Source organism: Nelumbo lutea, chromosome 3 (genome assembly GCF_056320005.1).
Source record: "Nelumbo lutea isolate HS-2025 chromosome 3, American lotus-T2T, whole genome shotgun sequence".
Classification (NCBI taxonomy): Eukaryota; Viridiplantae; Streptophyta; class Magnoliopsida; order Proteales; family Nelumbonaceae; genus Nelumbo; species Nelumbo lutea.
Window position 1 is genome coordinate 741664 of NC_142686.1, and position 15657 is coordinate 757320.

The window sequence follows — 15657 nt, forward strand, 5'->3', positions numbered from 1 at the left end:
ATCGGAGAGATGTTCACAACACGGTGGGGATATGCTGTGGGATATTGTGAGGCGCAAATTTGAATTTGGATTAAACGCTGTTAGCTTCTTTTTTTATACCACTTCTTGCCCCTCTCTCACCAGACACCAAATCAAACCAGACGTGTTCACCTTTCTAACTGGCGGCGACCAACATATCACAGGCAACCGGAGAAGAGTGGGAAGTGTTTAACAAGGAAATGTCACTCTACCATAACCAGCCATGAAGAAATTTTTGAGTCTCAATTCGCTCAGTATGATGACTTCCGAGTACCCTTGTATCAATTCCATTAACTTTGATCTCCCTCATGTCATACTGGAGGCACCCTCCTATCCTCGTAAGTAATTAACCTACCTCCTATCCTTTGTATCAACTTCCACTAGCTAGTGTCTCACTAGGACTGAACTGGGTTATTAATTAGCTCTCTGCTATTGTTATTTACAAGTGTGAAGTATGGTTTTCAAAATTGGATCGGACTGAAAAAAATTGGGAATCAGTTAGGTGATTAGTTTCAATTTTCCCCAAAATCGTTGATTTTGGTCAGTAAACTGCTGACCCGGGTGATTAATCATTCGAATCATTTGAATAATTTTGACTTTTTTATTTTTTTTATTTTTTATTTTTATTTTTTTTGTCAATAACCAAACGATCAACCCGTTCGACCTGATAACTGGACCCCTGACCGGTTCAGTCTCTGGATCGTTTTTAAAAACCATGGTGTGAAGCAGATGGGAGGAGACATGTTTATCAGCGTACCTAAGGGGGATGCCATTTCATGAAAGTAATAATTTTTTTATTTATTATCATTTCCGTTCATCCTTTTATATATATAGTTAATTTATAGACATGTATACCCCACCTATCTGAACAATTTAAATCTCTTCTGCTTTCTCTCCTTGTGTGTTTAAATATTCTTCTACAGTGGATATGTCATGATTGGAGCGATGCACACTGCTTGAAAATTTTGAGAAATTGCTATGAAGCATTACCAGACAAGGGGAAGGTAATCATCGTAGAATCAATTCTTTCGGTACCCCCAGACACTAATCTCGCTGCTAACGGTGTCTTCCAACTTGACAATATTATGTTGGCACATAGTCCTGGAGGAAAAGAAGAGAGAACCGAGAAAGAGTTTGAGAGCTTGGCTAAAGCTGCTGGATTCGCTAGCTTTCAACTGACGTGCTTTGCTTTTAACAGTTCTGTGATGTTAAGTAAAAATTAAATATAGCGACCTTTAATTTCGATTTCAAGCTAGTCTCGGATCTCGATCACTTTGTTTTATTCCATCGTTGGTATTTCTCATACCAACTCTGCTTTCCCTTCATTAGTATAGATTTTTCATGATAACGAACTGGAAAGAGAACCACACTTGGGTCTCCATCTTGACATAGATGAAAAGAAAAGGTATTTTATGTTAACATCCTTATAGATGAATATACCTTTTCTTGACACGTTAAGCAAGAGAACCTCACTTGGTTCTCCATCTTTATTACTCTGAATTTTTTTGCCCTTAGACTGTATTTGTACGTATCTCTTATAGAACATGATTTCTTCCAAAATCATTACTTTACCTGGGTTTTTCTCCGGTTTCTAGTGATGACTGTTGGTCGTCGTCGGTTGGAGAGGGAGAGAGTGAACAGGCCTGATTCGGTTCAGTGTGTCTGACGAGAGAGGAACAGGAAGTGGAATGGGATGAATAGAAGCTAACGGGCGTTTATCCATTTCACACGTTTCAAGCACGTGCACGAGAGAAAGAACGCGTGGCGCGACCTCATGATGCACGAACGGTGCGCGCAGGGATTCTATCAGACTGTCCGGATAGAAGCTGAACCATTAAACTCGGTGGTGGGTTCCATTCTTTCTGCACAAATTTAGCGATCACCATTGGTTGCATTTCAGATTTATCATGACTGAATATTGAGCGAGCAACCATAAACAATAAATTAAGCGTTTCTTTGGAACCATTGCCGTTGCACCAAAAAATGGCGCCACATCAGTGTTACATTGGAAAAAAATGGTGCTCCGGTAAATGGGCATTTGCTTGTAACTATTTTTCTATAAAAACAGATTGGGAAGGTATGACTTGGAGTAATGCTAAATTTGGTGTTTCCTAGAGTTGCAGCTTGTTGCTACCAACAGGACAATGATGTGGCATTGGATAATGGGTACCGGTGCTGAAAATATTTTTTGAAGAATTAGTATCAAACATAAAATGTTGTTGTTGCTATAGGAAATGTCTTACCTGACATCAACGATTTCAAACAAAAAAAAACACCGTTTCTCAGAAAACAATGCTTCCTACCCACACATCAACAATACCATAAAACGGTACTGCATCTGTAGCATCGATGCCAAACATATACTAAACAGAAGAAAATCGTCGTGTAATCAGATCACCTTGTGCTATCTATCAAAAAAATATCACCTTTATGAATGCTTGAGAAAAGAAAAAAAAACCTTGAAGGGGTAAACATAAAAATCTTGCCGCTCGAAAGAATCTATGGAAGTAGACACTAAAATAAATCTGATGAGGGCAGCTTTGGCCCTCCACTGACATCATGACACATGGTATATTAGAATAGCTGGACTACATCCTAGCACCACCTAGGCGACAACTTGCCTTAGCCAAAATGGGGTCCCAACTGGCGACCTGCCTCTGCCGCCGACCTGGCGACCTACTTTTGTTTCCGACTTGGTGACTTGCCTCTGAAGCTGACCTAGCGGCCTACTTCTGCTGCCAACCTAGCGACTTGCCTCTGCCACCGACCAGGCGACCTACTTCTGCCGCCGACCTGGCGACTTACCCCTGTCGCTGACCTAGCGACCTACCTCTCTAGAAGCTTGCCAGTTGTCTTCGAACTTTTCGAGATCATGCCACATAACCGTAGGCCTTATCCTCATCTTGCCTGAGTTAGAGGGAAATGGTAAGCCTTATTAACTGGCACGTTATTCTCCTTTCAAAGCGGAACGGACCCCTACGTCGTGGGCCTAGGATTCTGGAAGCATTTCGCAAGACCCACGACAACCTATCTATATAAGGGCATCAACCCCTGAGACCTAGGTAGGCGCACAATTTAGTTCTCATAGCTCTCCATCTCTCTCACATTTAGCTATCTTAAAAATCTCTGATTCGCCGGCTTAAGCATCGGAGTGCCCACCCCAGGTAAAGCAACCCAAGCACTCTGACACTGTTTCCTTGCAGGTCGCATCAGAGCCACATCTCCAGCTCGTCACCACTCAGTTAGGCATCAGAGCCACCTCTCCAGCTCATCACTATTCAGTTAGGCATCAAAGCCACCTTTCCATCTCGTCACCACTCAGTTAGGCATCAGAACCACCTCTCCAACTTATCACCATTCAGCTAGGCATCCAAGCCATCTTCCAGGTAGGAACCATTCAACTAGGATGTCCAAGCCACATTCCAGGTAAGGATTATTCAGCAAGGCATCCGAGTCACTTGTCAGCCGGGAGCTGCCAAAGTGCGCATCATTAGAATCATAGAAAGTATGTATAAACCACATCTTTAACAGCCAAGGCTTCCATCAAATAACCATGCTTGAAACAGTTTAGAACGGTAACTAGGGAGGTCTTCATCATATTGGATTTTATGGCACATAATCCTTATCCTTTACCAATTCCCATGTCTAGCCAACTTCTAGCTCCTTAATAATTAATCAAATCCAATTCCACATACGTAGTAGGTAGGACTCCAGATCACCCGCCCACAAGAACTCTGCCCACGTCTACTCACAACACATTACCACTGTGAATTTGGAATATCTCCCCCTATATAATGCCCTTTAGGTGGATGAGATGTTCTCCATGTGTAGCTGCGATGTTATGTCGGTAGACGTAGGCAGAGTTTGTGTGGGTAGGAGATCCAGACTCAGTAGATAGTAGCAGTATTACACATTTGTGTCTTGAGGTTGAGGTTGCAACAATATTGATGATGTTTAATGACGTAGTAGGTAGTAGCAGTTCCCCAAATAACAACTTGTGAGATGGACCTAATTAAGAGACATCATGTTGTGTTGTAGAGATTAACGGGTAGGAGTACGTAGTAGGACTGGGAATTCAATCCAAGTTGGAACACAGTTAAAGCATCTTAGGATCCTTTTGTCCAAATCACACAAGGAGAAAAGGAAAAAGAGTGGTATTTTTGGGATGGCGTTGTTTTTTGTTGCTTAGGTCATGTTTGTGAGTCTTTAAAAACAAGTGTTATAATTATTTGGGTCGGGCCCATACCATTAAGCACTTATTGGTGTTTGGGAAATAAGTCCGAAATAAGTGCTTATTTTTAAAATAAGGGTTTATTTTTTAAGACCAAAATTTCAGCTTTTTTTTGAAGTGTTTATACAATAAGCATTTATTCACTTTTTTCTTCCAAAATTATCCCTAGTTGAATTTTAAAACACCACTTGTAAAATTATTCCTAGTTGAATTTTATAGAAATACTTTTGTAAAAGTTTTTTTATAAAAGTATTTCTGTAAAAGTATTTTTATAAAAGCATTTTGATAAAAAATACTTTTATAAAAATGCTTTTGTAAAAGTAGTTTCATAAAATTTGAAAGAAAGTGAAGGACATAATAGTTACAAATGCTCATGTAAGTACTTATTGGAAAAAAAAAAAAAAGACTATTAAGCGCCCAATATGAAATAAGTACTTTGAAAAAGTTGGATGCCAAAGGCAAATAAGTGCTTATTCTAATAAGCACTTGTTTTTAAGCATTTATTCAATATGAACTTATTTTTAACATAAGCACTCCCAAACATAACCTTGGCTTATGGCATTTTATGCAATGCCTTCCATGTTCTCTTGGGAATTTACAACTTTTGATGAAGAGAATAATTTAGTTTAAGGAATTCGTCTAAAGACACACTATAAGAATTTTCAGCATTTCTGTTAAACTCGTACTAACTTTTAAAAACATGCAAGGAATCCCATGTGAGTAATTTTGACGTTAGACTAATGGGTGTTAATAATTTACCCTTTTAATATATATACCATAAATAGGAGTTGACTTGGTTAGTTGTGGTTGTGCACGTGTCGGACCCCAAAAGAAATAAAGAAAAAATGAAAACTGTTTGGATAAAAATAGTACGTAATATTATTGGGTAGCTTTGTCTTGGTTTATTTGGTGGAGAGGGAAGAGAGGGGGTCAAATTATATTGTTGTGTGGAGTTAGGAGTGAAAAGGGAGGGATTATGGTTAGAAGCAGAGGAGAGTTGAATGAAATCCGTAAATGCCGGCCCGGCCCTCTACTATAAAAATCAATCACAGAGAGAACCGATGGAGGAGAGAAACACATAATAATTAAGAAAACAGAAGAAGGCATGAGAGTTGAGATGAAGTTATGTTTGTTGTTGTTGTATTTGTTTGTGTTGAATGGAATTGTTTCTGGAGAAAGCGATACCTTCGATGTGGTAAAATACGGTGCCCGAGGGGATGGAGTGCATGATGATAGTAAGGTAATTAATGTGTTATGTTAAATGATATATACAGAGACTTCTCTCTCTCTCTCTCTCTCTCTCTTTCTGTTTGTCTGTTTGTCAGTCCATTGTTATCTGTAAACTTATACATACGTACGCAAAAGAATCAATAAAAAGTCATAAGCTGATGGCGTTTGTGATTGATGATTGATCCAGGCCTTTCTAGCAGCATGGAAGGCGGCATGCGAATCCTCAGGTGCGGTGAAGGTTCTGATCCCGAAAGCCAACTACATGGTCGGTCCCGTTAAGTTTTATGGCCCCTGCGATAAAGTAAAATCCATCACCGTCTACATGAAGGTGTGAGAGATGTGAATTCCCAATTTTAATTCTAAAGATTTAAGTAGTACAGTTTATTTGATGTACGATGGAGTGGAAGATGATGATGATACATCTCTCATTTTCTCTCTGCTCTTCTCTTCATCATGTATGCAAGCATGTTAATGAGTTAATGTTAATGCAGGGTTACTTGAAGGCCACAACTGACCTAAAAGATTACGGAACTTATGACTGGATTACATTTGGATTCGTGGAAGGATTGACATTGACAGGAGGTGGTACTTTTGATGGCCAAGGAGCTGCATCATGGTCCTTTAATAGTTGTCGTCTCAAGAAAAATTGCCAAGTTCTTCCTACGGTAGGTATATATAAGGGGTCTCTCTCTCTCTCTCTATATATATATCTTATGTTGATGTTGTTTTTCCAGAATCTGAAATTTGTTTCACTGAACGACACGGTTGTTAGAGGCATAACATCGTTGAATAGCAAGTTTTTCCACATGGGATTGGTTGATTGCAACAACTTCATGGGGAGAGATCTGAAGATAACGGCCCCAGAAACGAGTCCCAACACTGATGGCATCCACATTGAGCGTTCCACTACTGTCAGAGTGTATAGTTCAATCATCGGAACCGGAGACGATTGCATCTCCATCGGACATAGCAGTTATGACATCACCATCAGTGGTGTGACTTGCGGCCCGGGTCATGGCATCAGGTAGTCTTACCGATTGATTCATGGATCACCATTTAATTAATATTTGCTAACTCAATTCATCATCTTGGCTCTTGTTGTCATAAATATATATTAAAAAAGTATTGGAAGCTTGGGAAGATACGAGAAGGAAAAAGACGTAAACGGAATTGTGGTGAAAGACTGCACCATCACCGAAACAATGAATGGGGTTAGGATCAAGACGTGGGAAGACTCACCGGTGGGAAGCCGAGCCTCCAACATGACATTCAATAACATAGTGATGCACCGCGTGAGCAACCCCATCATAATCGATCAGACATATTGTCCCTATACTTCTTGTACATCCGCGGTATGTTGATAATAATTCAATTTGATTGTTGCTTCAATTCAATTTGATTGATTGATTCTTCGATGTGATACAGTCATCATCTCGCGTAAAGCTCAAGGACATATATTTCAAAAACATCAGAGGAACATCAACCACTCCTGTGGCAGTGTTGCTGGAATGCAGTAAAGGCCTACCATGCGAGAATGTCTTCCTTGAAAATATTCACTTAGAACTATCTCCTGGAGGTGGACCCACCAATTCAACCTGCGAAAACGTCAAACCACAATACAGCGGCACCCAGATTCCTCCGCCATGCAATACGTAACCAGTTATCAATTATTTAATTACCATTTACCATTACCCCCCTACGGTAACAAATTGGCATGCTGACTGCCCATCCTTTTTATAAGTCTATGTAAAAGCTACTGTTTTTGTAATTCAGTATTCATGATCGATCTACTTACTACCTAATTTATTTCTTTTTCTTTGCCTCTTTCATTTTTTATCGATCCATTCACATGAAAATGTATTACAATATCATCCCATTCCGATCCACTAAATAATTTTTCACGTTTAATTACAAAATTCCCTGAATTCGACTTAAAAGAATCAAGTGAAGCCTAGAAGGGAAAATATGACATTTTTTAAGGATAATTTGGTAACTGAAGTCTCTATTATTTTTATTTTTTTGAGACAAAGATAGAAAGGAGATAACTGCAATTATTTTTTTTTTATTTTTTTATTTTTTGTGTTGAAACTATAAGGAAGATTTTTATTAAAGTGAAACCTCACGAGAGTTATTATGATTGTCAGAAAATTCAAGGGATATTCTTATATTTTATATAATTTTTAATAGGATCATTTACTAAAACACCCTCTATAATTTCACATATTTACTAAAAACCAATTCTATGGTTCGCAACCGATTTTCACTTAATCCGCCTTCTACCAAGAATCTTTTGTATTGTTGCACGAATATGGCAATTTGACCACCTATGCTGAGTGGATAATGCTCAAAGGCATGGGCCATGGTATTGTATTCCGAAAGTACGCCTACCATTTCATGTCGAGCTTTTAGAATTAACCAATGCTTGATTTTATAATGTTTGGTTTCAGCAAAATGAAGAAGAAGAGCGAACGTGCAACCCATGTTATTAATTTGTAACACGTCTTCCTTCTTTAAATTGAGAATAAAATTGATCGATAAGAGTAATTGTCCATGTTTTATTAATGGCAAGAATGACATTTTTATTTCATTTTTCTTGTACATTAAATTGGTCCCAACAAACATTAAAGTCAAAACTGTCATTTTCTAATTCAATTTAATGGAATGTCAATTAAGTATATCAGTTGCAAACTATATATATATATATATATATATATAAGGTGTTTTAGTAAAACACAAACTATAAGGTAAGTTTTAATAAATTTATTAAACTATATAGACTATTTTAATAAATGACCTTTTCTAATATATCTATATGTTGTTTTAATTTTAACTATAGTATCATCTATATATGGTGGAAGGTGCTCCATTAATGTAATTTCCATCAAACATTATAAAATAATAATAATAATAATAATAAAAATAAAATAAATAAATAAATAAGAGGGTCCAAGTCAAATCCAGTCCAATGAATATTTCGGACCATTCCAATTCAACATCTGGATTGTCCAATCTGTTCAAAATTGTTTTAATTTAGATTGATTCTAATCCAAACGTGGTCCATTGACACCTATATTCTTATCTTCTCAATGGACCAGATATTGGCTCAACCCAAACACCTATATTCTTATTTTCTCAATAGACCAGATATTGACTCAATATCATATATTTCCACTTAGACCATGGCTGCTCGTTTATTTTATAGAATATTAAGACATATTGTCTCTAAAAAGGTAGGAATTAGACCTGGCAAAAAGTTGACCCAACTCAAAAAAATAGGGTTAGGGTCTCATATTTAGCAACCCGAATGTGAAAATGACCCAATCCGACCCGAAAAAACTGGGTTGGGTTGGGTCATGGGTCAACTCGTTGATCCGATTGTCAAGTCTAATTGGGATTATTTATGCATTGTTAGAAGTTTCCACTCTTTAATTTTTTCTATTTAGACTTTACTTTTTATTGTTTACTCATTAAATTGTTAAATGTTCAAGTTTTATTTTATATTTAGAATTTTAAGGTTAATTCTTTTAATTTTGACATTTTTCATGTAATTTTTCTTTATTTTTTTTAAATTTCAATTATTTTTTGATGACCAAAATTGACCCATGGGTCAACCTTAACCCGAACATTTAAGGTTAGGGTCTAGCATTTGACAACCCGACCCAAAATTCAACTCGACCCAAAATCAACTTGAAATACCTTGACCCAACCCAAACCCGACCCACCCAACCCGATTGCCAGGTCTAGGGGGAATGCTCATTAAGACTTATAAATATATTTATTGTGTATATAAAAAATAAAAACATTATATTTAATATAAGCATGGATTTTAAAAAATGAACCAATTAGGGGTCCAGTTACTTGTTCGAATGGTCCGATCGTTCGATCCGAATGACCAGCCTATTCTGACAAAAAAATAAAAATTAAAAAAAATGAAAAAATTAGAAAACGGTCAAAACCATTCAAACGGTTCGAACAATTAACCAGCCGATTCAGCAATTTGTTGACCAAAAACAACGATTTTAAAGGAAAATGCGGTTTTAGGAAAAAATAGAACCAGGTGACCGATTCTCGATTTTTCCGATCCAACCGTCTGGTCCGGTCCGGTTTTGAAAACCGTGAATATAAGTTTGATTAGGCTTACCAACCTTACGAGTCAGCTTTATTGGGCTCAAGTTTACTCAAAGAAAGTGAGAATGCCTTTATTTTTGTTCCAATTTCAATCGATCTTATCGTTGGATTCTAGCTCACAATGATCTATCATTGGGTTATGATGTATCGTTGATGATCTACATTTGGTTTATAGTGTTGCATGAGACTATACCTGTATCTTGTTCAACTAAACCAACACCCCCTGCACATGTTATTGCTGTTTGTGCTACACATTGTTTGTTGCAAAAAATCACCATTCTAGTGTTGTTTGCTGCTATTTGTCCATTTATTTAGAGGTGTAAATGGATCGAATTCGAATCAGATTAGACAATATCCAAATTTAAATCCGATTAAAAAAATTGATATCTAATTTCGATTCGATATTCGAGGGATATTGAAAATTAATATTCGAATTCGAATCTGATTAAATATTCAAATATTTGATTTGATTTAAATTTGATTAATTAATTATTTTAAGTAATTAATAAATATATAAATTATTTATACAGTTTAATTATTATATATAAATTATGTAAAACATTTAAAAAATTTATATATTATATATAAGAATAAAATAATCGATCGAATTCGAATATTTATTAAATCAAATTAGGTCATATCCGAAATCGAATTTGATTAGCTATCGGGTATGAATAGGATATCCGAATTCGACCGATTAGATATTCGAATTAGCTATAGATATAAGTATTAATTCCTTAGCCTTTTTTTCTTTTCTTCTTTTGAATGAAATAATTTATAATTAATGCATTAATTTTCTATTAATTATTGACTAAAATTAGTTTTGTCTTGAATAAACACATTTCACCCAAATTAACATAAATCAAAATCTTGACCCAAGTCCGGACCAGCTCAATATGAATAGACCCATTCACCTTGGTCTGGTTCGTTTGGGTTGTTCGGCCCAGTCCGAACCCTATCTGACCTAGGACTGGTTGATCGTCCAGTCCAGACCATACCTGCATAACCCAACCTGAATTTGGACTGGTCTGGTTCACTTCTCTTGACCCGCTTCTGGCCAGACGATTCAGTCCCAAACCCATTCACGAACCTGATATTGGCTGGTCCAAGCCAATCTATTGTTGACTGAACCGGTCTAGTCTGGTCCGACCGGACCAATCCATATTTAAATGGTTCAACCACCCTTGATGTGTGATTAACTCGAAGACAATCCAATTAGATAGTTTAAGTTGGTCTGATCGGTTTGAACTTAAGTGGTTTAGTCAAACTCGAAACCCGAATATAGTCAAATAGCTTCGCCACTTGTGTAAAAGTAACATGCATGTAATGTTGTGATTTGAAGGTTCACCACTTTTGTAAATAGCAACTATTATTACCACCAAGCTATGACCAACTTAATTATTAAGAGGGAGTTAGTTTTTGTTTTAAGTACATAAATATACGATTAATGGGTTTGGGCGGGTTCGGTTGGGTTAAAGCGGGTTTGGGCTGAACCTAGACCTATTCATGGGTCGGGTAGCCCAGCCCGTTATTAAGTCGGGATTGGTCATAATTTTAGGCCCACAGGCTCAGGCTCGAGCTTTCTCAAAAAGGCCCAAACTGAGCCTGAGCCATACTTTGATACTATATATTAAATAACAAAAGTATATATAGGTCTAGTTGAGTTTTGAGTTTTGAAGGTTTTGAATATAAATAAACACTTTTTTATTGAGTGAAAAAAAGAAAAAATTATGTTTTCAAATTTCTGGCCAGGCTCAAGCCCGTGCTTTAGGCTTTATATAAGGTCCAGGCTCGAGCTTGGGCCAGAGTGTATTCTATTGATTGGGGTGCTCTCTTTATCCAGGAAATGGAATCCACACGTGCGAGTAGATTCCCACGTGAGGGAAACCCATTTCCTATTAATTATATAAATATTGTTAGATAAATATATAATAGTTATTATATATAATTATAAATATTGTTATTATAATTATCTAATTATATAAATATATAATAGTTATTATAAATATAGTTAATAACTAGATATCGAACCGTTCAAACCATTCAAATAGTTTTGACCATTTTTTTAATTTTTTAATTTTTAATTTTTTTTATCAAAATGGGCGTTTGACCCAATAATTGGACTCCTGACCGGTTTGGTCTCTGAGTCAGTTTTAAAAACCATGATGTTATGTCATTCGAGCATGTGACTCATGCGACCCAAAAATGGAACTGTTCTAGCCACTGGTTTTTGGGTCGACAGTTCAACCATCCGGTCCGAACAGACAACCCATTCTGACAAAAAAATAAAAAATAAATAAAAGATGACCAAAAACCATTGAACGGGTAATTGGTTGACGGTTCAACCACTCAAGTGAATGGGTCATTGATCGATTCGACTATTTTTGGCCAGGGACAAGGATTGGGGTAAAACGGAACTAGTTGCCTAGACGATTTCTGATGAAGCGCGATCTGGCCGGTCTTAGCTGTCAACGACCTTGCTTCTAAACGGGGTAGCAGGGAACCTGAAACGGAGGAGATGAGGAAGCTCTAGGGGGAACCCGATGTAGCGGCTCCGAAGCTCAAGTTAGAATCCTTCAAAAGCAAGATAACACCAGATAGCGCAAAGTTTGCATACCTTCTTTGTTGGGGGGCAGGGGGCTCTTATAATCACTTCGCACACTCGCTCCGAGGCCCTTGTCAGGTCGGGTATGATTAACCTTGCGCTTGTTAATTCGGTCGTCGTCCTTTCTGCTGGGACAGAACCGTCACTGCATAACCGTCTCTCTAACTGGAGATGGCGGTGCCAGTGGCAGTGGCAGGTGGCCGTTTAGAGTGCGGCCGCCAAGCGTCAGATCCGAAGTCAATCAGGTGCGGCGCCCTTGGGTACGGACTTCCTCAGTGTCAGGCATGATACGACTTGTTTGGTTTTGGTGCCCAGAAGGTGATGCGAAGTGGTGAGCGAGGCGAAGTCTTGAGCTCGGAGGTATCTATAGGGCAGGTCAGTTCGGCGAGGTGTATCCTGAACTGTTACAAGGTTGGCCAGCTCGGCGTGGTATATCCCGAGCTGTTACAAGGTTGGCCAGTTCGGCGAGGTATATCCCGAGCTGTTACAAGGTTGGCCAGTTCGGCAAGGTATATCCCGAGCTGTTACGAGGTTGGCCAGTTCGGCAAGGTATATCCCGAGCTATTACAAAGTTGGCCAGTTCGGAGAGGTATATCCCGAGCTGTTACAAGGTCGGCCAGTTCGGATTACTCTGGTTTTGGGCCAAGGGTGAGTTCGGCCCCCCCATAGGGAGTTCGGTCCGCTGGTGTCCCCTTGTTCACACCTTAGGCTTGGCCCCTTTTGCCAAGCTGTTGTTTTTGCCATGTGTCGCATAACTGTGAGGTCGGGCCAAATCTTCCTTCATCAATTGCCCCCCACTCCTCGTGCCAAGGGTCTTGCCCTGGTGCGGGGAGTTTCGTGAGGTAGGCAGATTTGTCCCGTCCTTCGAATCTTGACTGCGCGAGTTGCTTTTGCCAGGGTTCTTCGGTTTCCGAGAAGGCCGAAAACGTGCCTACTCATAAATGCTGATGGTTGTGACAGCGCGCATTTTAAATTTCAAAAATTCGGGTCAAATCTTCCTTCATCAGTTTTCAATTGAAAAATAAAAAATGGATGATCCGTTTTGACAACAAAAATTACAAGCAAAAAATTGAGTGTGTGAGATCCATTAAGCAGTACCATATGTGTTATGTTATTTGAGTGTGTGACTCATACGACCTGAAAGGAATAGTTTTGGCCATTGGTTTTTAAATCGATGGTTCAACTATTCGATTTGAATGGATGGCCCATTCTGACAACAAAAATTAAAAAAGTAAAAAATGACCAAAAAACATTGAACGAGTCAATGGTTCGACCACCTGAGACAATGAGTCATTGACCGATTCAACGATTTTTTGCCAGGGATAGAGATTAGGATAAAACAGAATCGGTTGCCTAAATGATTCCCAATTAAAAAAATAAAAAATGGCCAAAGCCATTTTACGAGTAAATGGGTTGATGATTCAACCGCTTAAGACAATGGATCATTGACCAATTCAACAGTTTTTGGCCAGAGATCATATCAATGGGTAAACAAGTCAATGGTTCCATTTCAGCCCCTATGAAGCAAGGCCCTTCCGCTAGTAATATTTTATAGGGAGAAGGCTCTTAATTAATCCACCCCTCCCCTAAACCATAAACCATAAACCATGATATGAGGAGCCGTATGGCAAGTTTCAACTTTCAATTAAAGTCTAAAACGCGAGCAATCAATGCCACAATACTAGCTAGCATAGCACCTGTGTGATTTGATTTCTTTCATTTTAGGGGTGCTCATGGTTTGGTTAACTGAACCCTGGGGTGATTTTCTGGACTGAACCATCTTGTTCGGTTTTTACATTTAACCGAACCGAAATCGATTCAATGCAACCGATCGGTTTTTCATTTTTCATGCCCTCAAAATAAAAAAAAAAGGGAACTGGGAGACAAGGAGAGTGGGATTCTGAGAGAGTGTCGTCGAAGCAAGAGGGATCGCTAGTGTCGAAGGCCGTTGGTCCATTGGGGAAGAATGAAAAAGAGAACTGGGAGTATGGGAGTCAGAGAGAGAGAGAGAGAAAGAGCTTAGAGAGAGAGAGAGAGGGAATGAAAGGGAAAAGGGAAAGGCACGACGTGTATCAAGCTATTGTGGAAGCAGGAGGGATTGCTAGTGTCGCCGAAGCATGAGGGATTGCTAGTGTTGGAGACTGTCAATGATTCGATCAGAGGGCGAAGCACCAAAGGCCGTCGTCTATTGGTTCATTGGGGAAGAATGAGGAAGACTAGAAGAGAACTAGGACTGGGAGAGTGAGAGTCTGAGATAGTGAGAATTAGAGAGAGAGAGAGAGAGAGAGAGGGGGGGGGGGAAAGAAAGGGAAAAGGGAAACTGAAAAGTCTGGCTGAGACCTCAGACCGCGGGTGTTAGACAAGCTGTTCGCCAATCTACCAAACTGGCGAACTAAAAAGTCTCAATAGATTTATATATATTAACCGCTATCTTTTTAAATAGTTAATCAAAACTATCGGTTTTTTGAAAATATCGAATAGAAATTGACCGATCGATTCGATTAACCAATTTTTTTGTTTGATTTCGATCAAATTTTTCGGTTGATTCGTTTTTTCTGTTTTTTTGGGGTCTGTCTTCATTCTGTCTACACTACAAGAATGTATATATATATATATATATATCCCACAATGGATTAAATCATATTCGTATGCTCTCCAACTTTTCCTTGCTCCATGCATCAACTCCTCCATGAATATGAAGATTCAATTCACAGCACACATTGATAGTCTACACACCAAACAATGGATCAAATCATATTCGTATGCTCTCCAACTTTTCCTTGCTCCATGCATCAACTCCTCCATGAATATGAAGATTCAATTCACAGTACATATTGATAGTCTACACACCAATAGAGGATCCATTTAATTTGTCTTAAGTTTCAGCTTTTTGTATCCGCCTACAGACTGTAATGCATTGACACCCTTAGTTAATTGAACCGCTCACTAGATCACACTCTTGTTTTAACTTTGAAAGCTACATTAATTTGTTCTATAATGCATGTTTGTAACCTAATAAATCTGCTATTCTCAGACATTTGCTCAACCTCTATTCAGGTTTGTGGAAAACCAGTGCATCACCCACTAGCTGGCAAATGGATCCATGACATTGGAACATGCCGTAAGAATTCCTTTACATGGAAAATACTACATCAACTTCTTTCGGGTGGTTTGGAGAATGGTTTATGTGGTTTTAGAATTTTTATTCTCTGGTCGCAACTGTTCATCCATCCTCTTGATGGTATTTGATCAAATGGCTTAGTTGGTGAAGTCCACCAAGTATTGCACCAGGAATATGGTCTTGCTAATATGAACAATTTCTTTAGGAAATGAGATTTTTTGGTGTTTGATTGCAGATGGAGATGGAAACCATTTTGTTTATTTTCTGAGAAATTAGGGAAATAATTAATTTATTATTGAGTATTATTTTTGGAGGAAGACATTT

At 38.3% G+C, this 15657-nt stretch overlaps 1 protein-coding gene across 1 annotated transcript; it reads left to right on the plus strand.

The window, feature by feature from the left end:
* The first annotated feature begins 5174 nt into the window (after positions 1-5174).
* Positions 5175-7308, plus strand: LOC148862263 (exopolygalacturonase-like). The gene is made up of 6 exons (XM_088978417.1): positions 5175-5489; positions 5667-5807; positions 5971-6144; positions 6214-6503; positions 6603-6831; positions 6905-7308. Exons 1-6 carry the CDS (start codon positions 5355-5357, stop codon positions 7133-7135), a joined length of 1200 nt encoding a protein of 399 aa, XP_088834543.1. The 5' UTR covers positions 5175-5354; the 3' UTR covers positions 7136-7308.
* Positions 7309-15657: the final 8349 nt, after the last annotated feature.

Excerpts from the sequence above, each read along its gene's own strand:
- LOC148862263 (XM_088978417.1), top strand. The coding sequence starts at position 5,355 with ATGAGAGTTGAGATGAAGTTATGTTTGTTGTTGTTGTATTTGTTTGTG. Across the intron at positions 6,504-6,602 it reads GGCCCGGGTCATGGCATCAG|TATTGGAAGCTTGGGAAGAT; the intron begins GTAGTCTTACCG and ends ATATTAAAAAAG. Across the intron at positions 6,832-6,904 it reads ATACTTCTTGTACATCCGCG|TCATCATCTCGCGTAAAGCT; the intron begins GTATGTTGATAA and ends GATGTGATACAG.